At 37.5% G+C, this 6,289-nt stretch overlaps 1 protein-coding gene across 1 annotated transcript; it reads right to left on the minus strand.

Moving 5' to 3' along the window:
• Positions 1–397: 397 nt before the first annotated feature.
• On the minus strand, positions 398–3,810 carry LOC134690145 (clumping factor A-like). Its single transcript, XM_063550122.1, has 2 exons — positions 3,625–3,810; positions 398–1,393 (listed from the first exon to the last, which is right to left on the minus strand). Exons 1-2 carry the CDS (start codon positions 3,808–3,810, stop codon positions 398–400), a joined length of 1,182 nt encoding a protein of 393 aa, XP_063406192.1.
• Between the last annotated feature and the right edge of the window lie 2,479 nt (positions 3,811–6,289).

The raw sequence follows: 6,289 nt of genomic DNA on the forward strand, positions 1-6,289 counted from the left end.
GAGTGTACTAATTTCAAACTATCACAGTTCTTAGTTCAGTGAACCATGTAATCGGGATCAAAATCGTCATCTTGTAAATCATCTGAAAAGTTCACATTACAATGAACAATTGTTCTAAATTTTCAAGTGGATGTGACCATGCACATCTTCATGATAAACTACTTAAACCTAAACATGATACGGAAAGGACTTACAAACTGACACACAGAACAAAAAAACAAAGCCCACCTCCCCCCTTTTTCTTAGGTTGGCATTTAAATGAATGTTACAACAGTAATAAGCTCTCCATTATTTCAGATACATTGTAGCAAACATAAGCTTTCAATTGGTTTCTGTTTTGTTAAAATTTAGTTTAAGTTAATACATCTGTACTCGATACTTGACTTTTATGTAACATTTATTGAATTCTATTTTTGTCACTCATTATAGATAAATACTTAAATAAAATTTCCGTCTCTGAGGGTCTGGCTCCAGTGTCCTTCAGTTCTGTATACGTCTCTGAGGGTCTGGCTCCAGTGTCCATCAGTTCTGTATTCGTCTCTGAGGGTCTGGCTCCAGTGTCCTTCTGTTCTGTATCCGTCATTGAGGGTCTGGCTCCAGTGTCCTTCAGTTCTGTATACGTCTCTGAGGGTCTGGCTCCAGTGTCCTTCAGTTCTGTATCCGTCTCTGAGGGTCTGGCTACAGTGTCCTTCAGTTCTGTATCCGTCTTTGAGGGTCTGGCTCCAGTGTCCTTCAGTTCTGTATCCGTCTCTGAGGGTCTGGCTCCAGTGTCCTTCAGTTCTGTATCCGTCTCTGAGGGTCTGGCTCCAGTGTCCTTCAGTTCTGTGTCCGTCTCTGAGGGTCTGGCTCCAGTGTCCTTCAGTTCTGTATCCGTCTCTGAGGGTCTGGCTCCAGTGTCCTTCAGTTCTGTATCCGTCTCTGAGGGTCTGGCTCCAGCATGTCCAGTGTCCTTCAGTCCTGTATCCGTCTCTGAGGGTCTGGCTTCAGTGTCCTTCAGTCCTGTATTCGTCTCTGAGGGTCTGGCTCCAGTGTCCTTCAGTTCTGTATCCGTCTCTGAGGGTCTGGCTCCAGTGTCCTTCAGTCCTGTATCCGTCTCTGAGGATCTGGCTCCAGTGTCCTTCAGTTCTGTATTCGTCTCTGAGGGTCTGGCTCCAGTGTCCTTCAGTCCTGTATCCGTCTCTGAGGGTCTGGCTCCAGTGTCCTTCAGTTCTGTATTCGTCTCTGAGGGTCTGGCTCCAGCATGTCCAGTGTCCTTCAGTCCTGTATCCGTCTCTGAGGGTCTGGCTCCAGTGTCCTTCAGTTCTGTATCCGTCTCTGAGGGTCTGGCTCCAGTGTCCTTCAGTTCTGTATCCGTCTCTGAGGGTCTGGCTCCAGTGTCCTTCAGATCTGTATTCTTGATTTTTTTAGGTCATTTTTCTCTATTCTTTAAGTTATAGCCGCAAATTTTTCTACATTTTTTATGTTCAATATTTATTTTAATTTTTGCCTTATTTTTCTCTATTCTTTTTTTTTTCTGTAGATTTGCCCCATCATTCTTCATTCTGTTAACCCCATCAGACCCTCGTCTATAAGTTAATATAAGTACTATCTCGTGATTTAAATTGTTTTCTGTCATGTGGTTTTCATTCATCTTTAATTCAAACAGTTCAAGTATTTTCTACAATTGTTGTGAACTTATGACAGTACGTTATTTGATAAAAATGTAAACAATTATTTCCGTATCAGTTTCACATTGTTTGACTCGGTACTGTGTAAAGATTACTTACTGTATAGACATCTGGCTTTTGTCGAAGACTGGAAGTTGCACTCTATATGTCTTTTATTTATGTGTGTCGTTTTGGTTGCTTGTCGCGTTGGTAAAAGGTTTGGTCTGTCCTTGACCTCATATTCACGGTTCAGTGACTGCTAGAAAAAAAAAATGATTTTTTCATGTGAATTTCTCACTTAGTAATAGTAATAGGATAACCATGGGTTCCTTGCAATGTTAACATGACGTCAGACAGGGTTCATCTGACCTTCACCTCATTTCACGGATCAATAATCAAGTTTAAAGTTACGCGTTTATGTCCGTTTCTCAAATATTATTAGCAGTATGTTAACTACATGTGGTGTATCGAATGACTGGAACTGGTACATGTCAGGCTGGCAGGTGTCATCTGACCTTGATCTCAATTTCATGGTTCATTGGTCAATAAAATTAAGAATGGAAATGGAGAATGTGTCAAATATACCACAAAGAGCAGAAAAAAGCTGAAGGGCCACCAATAGGTCTTCAACACAGCAAGAAAATCCCCCACCTTGAGGCGGACTTTAGCCTGCCCCTAAACAAAATGTAAAGTTTTTGTAGTTTGGCCTGTTTTTCAAGTACTATTGACAACAGGTCAACTATATCTGGTGTATAAAAGGATTGAGAGATGTACATGTCTGTCTGGAAGGTATCATCTGACCTTCACGTTATTTCTAATTTCATTGGTCATTGGTTTTTTTGGTGGTTTGATCTGTTTTTCAAGTACTATAAGCAATAGGTCAACTAAAGTTGCTGAATGGAAAGATTTTTAGGTGTACATGTCTGTGTGGCAGATATCATCTAACCTTGACCTCATTTTCAAGGTTCATTGGTCAATGTTAAGTTGGGTTTTTTGTTTTGTTTTTTGGTCTGTTTTTCAATTATCATAAGCAATGATAAGTCAACTATATTTTCTGTATAAAAAATGTATGGGGTATATATGTCTGTCTAACAGCATTTATCTGACCTGAGTTTCTGTGATGTTTTTGGTTAAACCTTTATTTTTAAGACTTTCAGCATAAAATCAATGGTCAGTAAAGCAGGCGAGACATTTCAGCGTGTGTACTTTTGTTATTAATGTGTTAGATAAGAGAAAGGTTTAAATATTTTTTTTGTTTTTAACATTACACTCAGGCTTTCCCTTGTTTATAACAGTGAGTTGTAAGTTTTAAAATTTAACACTGAGAGCCAAAAAAATACGCAAAGCAAGGTGAAGGATGCAAATAGCAGAAAATATATTTTAGACAACAACAAAAAAGGGTTATAATTCACAATTAGATTTCATGTTTCTGCTGACGACAATAAAGTTAAGTTTGATTTTGACAATTTCCGCTTCTGGTGTTTATGAGTTTTGGCCCTTGCTTGTCTTTACAATGACAATGATCAGGGGCGGATCCCACCATTTTTAAAAAGGGGGGTCCAACCATATTTCCCAATTCAAAAGCATTGATCGTAAAAAAAAAGGGTGGTTCCAACCCCTGAATCATAAGCTTTGATTTCTGCTTTGGAAAAAAGTAAAGTTGATTCATCTGTTCTTGATACTTGACTCTTATTAGTATTATTGAATTCTAATGTTATTTTCCATTAATATATATACATACTTATAACATTTCCGTCTAAAGGTACTATCTCATGATTTCAAGTGTTTTCTGTCACGTGGTCTTCATTCATATTTGAATCAAACAATTGTGAAAGTTTAAGTAGTTTCTACAATTGTTGTGATATTGTGAAAGTTCATTGTATGTAAATAAATGTAAACATTTGTTTCCCCATCAGTTAAAATTTCCTGTTATCAGTTTAACATTGTTTGAAAATATAGATATAGATATAGATCTTGCATATAGACATATGGCTATAGTCGAAGACATGTTCCACTGTAGATGTCTTTTAGCTTTTGTCGAAGACATGTTCCCCTGTAAATGTCTTTTAGCTATTGTCGAAGACATGTTCCACTGTAGATGTCTTTTAGCTATTGTCGAAGACATGTTCCACTGTAAATGTCTTTTAGCTATTGTCGAAGACATGTTCCACTGTAGATGTCTTTTAGCTATTGTCGAAGACATGTACCACTGTAGATGTCATTTAGCTATTGTCGAAGACATGTTCCACTGTAGATGTCTTTTAGCTATTGTCGAAGACATGTTCCACTGTAGATGTCTTTTAGCTATTGTCGAAGACATGTTCCACTGTAAATGTCTTTTAGCTATTGTCGAAGACATGTTCCACTGTAGATGTCTTTTAGCTATTGTCGAAGACATGTACCACTGTAGATGTCTTAGTAATTTGTGTCGTTTGGTTGATGTTCCTTTGGTATAAAAAAGCCCACATTATAATTTGTTGGCTGATCATTCAAGGAATCAGTCTCACACTAACAAGTCTGCTATGTTGTATAGTTCCCTTGTAAATATCGGTTGTTGTTCATTAAATTTAAAGCAATTGTAATTTTTATGCATAAGCATGTCGAAAAACTAAACAATTTTTATAATAAAGAAATGTATGTTAAATGAAACTAAAACATTGTAGACCTTACAATACATCTATATAAGATGCATAACAGAATAAGACTGATTCAAGACCCCTAATTCAGTATCACGAATGCAAAAATCTTTACAAAAACCGTAGCTTGAAAAGCCATATAATAAAAACGAAAAAGTAAAATATGTTGATATCAAGATGTAAATACTAGGATATGTGTTATTATTGCCAAATTGAACGATACAACTATCCACCAGGGACCAACGAATAAACAATGAACACAACTATCAACCAGGGACCAACGAATAAACAATGAACACAACTATCAACCAGGGACTAACGAATAAACAATGAGACAACTATCCACCAGGGACTAACGAATAAACAATGAGACAACGATCCACGTGGGACCAACGAATGAACAATGAGACAACTATCCACCAGGGACCAACGAATAAACAATAACTCAACTATCCACCAAGGCCCAACGAATAAACAATAAACATAACTATCAAACAGAGACCAACGAATAAATAATGAGACAACTATCCACCAGGGACCAACGAATACACAATGAGACAACTATTCACCAGGGACCAACAAATAAACAATAAACATAACTATCAAACAGAGACCAACGAATAAATAATGAGACAACTATCCACCAGGGACCAACGAATACACAATGAGACAACTATCCACCAGGGACCAACAAATAAACAATAAACATAACTATCAATCAGGGACCAACGAATAAAAAATGAGACAACTATCCACCAGGGACCAACGAATAAACAATGAGACAACTATCCATAAGAGTCCAACGAATAAACAATGAACTGAACTATCCACCAGGGACCAACGAATAAACAATGAACTCAACTATCCACAAGAGACCAAAGAATAAACAATGAACACAACTATCCACCAGGGACCAACGAATAAACAATGAACTCAACTATCCACAAGAGACCAACGAATAAACAATGCACACAACTATCAACCAGGGACCAACGAATAAACAATGAGAAACTATCCACCAGGGAACAACGAATAAACAATGAACTTAACTATCCACCAGGGACCAACAAATAAACAATGAAAATAACTACCCACCAGGGACCAACGAATAAACAATGAACACAACATTCCACCAGGGACCAACGAATAAACAAGGAACACAACTATCTACCAGGGACCAACGAATAAACAATGATCACAACTTTCCACCAGGGACCAACGAATAAACAATTAGCACAACTCATACCCTTAGTTGGCTATAGCAGGATCCGGGATGACAGTGAATGTAACAATGCAAAAGAACACACACACGGCCCGAACTATATTACAACAATTAACGAAAAAAAGCCTCACTTTGACTCTAGTAAACTATTTATCCTTGGTTATTTCACCACGTCTTTTAATGTTTTTTGGCAAACAATAATCAACAATTTCTGGTCCGAAGTTCCGCAATGCATAAGTCATGTGTACGTAGCTTATTGTGTTTATATCATTAGCGAAGATCCGTACGAAGTTGTTATTGTGGTGTTAAAATCGATATCGTTTGATGAAGCAATACTAGCCCCTTTTTACGATAACTTTGAAGCAACGTTTTGAAGGGACAGAAGTAGGAAAACATTACTTATTCTACAAAACCATCTACCATCTGTATTGGCAGCTCAAATATTTAGCACTTCATTTAAATTTTCTAAATTTGCAAAATATTACTGGTAGGTTTTTGTTTAATTTGATTTTTTTGTTTACCCTGAATGCGCCTGAAATATTTGCCCATGAACGTTTAACAAAAATGTTGACTGCTTTCCAAGTTTACTTAAGAAATTTTCATTGGAAGAAGAGGCCTTAAGTCAGTTTTTTAATGAATGCTGCAGACCTATTGACAAGTCTGCTCCAGACTTGTGGACAAGTCTACTATTGACCAGTCTCGATGACAGGTCTGCCCAAGACCTAAGGACAGGTCTGCTCCTAACCAGACCTAATGACAGGTCTCCTTATGACAGATTGCCGTGT

Source organism: Mytilus trossulus, chromosome 11 (assembly GCF_036588685.1).
Source record: "Mytilus trossulus isolate FHL-02 chromosome 11, PNRI_Mtr1.1.1.hap1, whole genome shotgun sequence".
In the NCBI taxonomy this organism is placed as follows: domain Eukaryota; kingdom Metazoa; phylum Mollusca; class Bivalvia; order Mytilida; family Mytilidae; genus Mytilus; species Mytilus trossulus.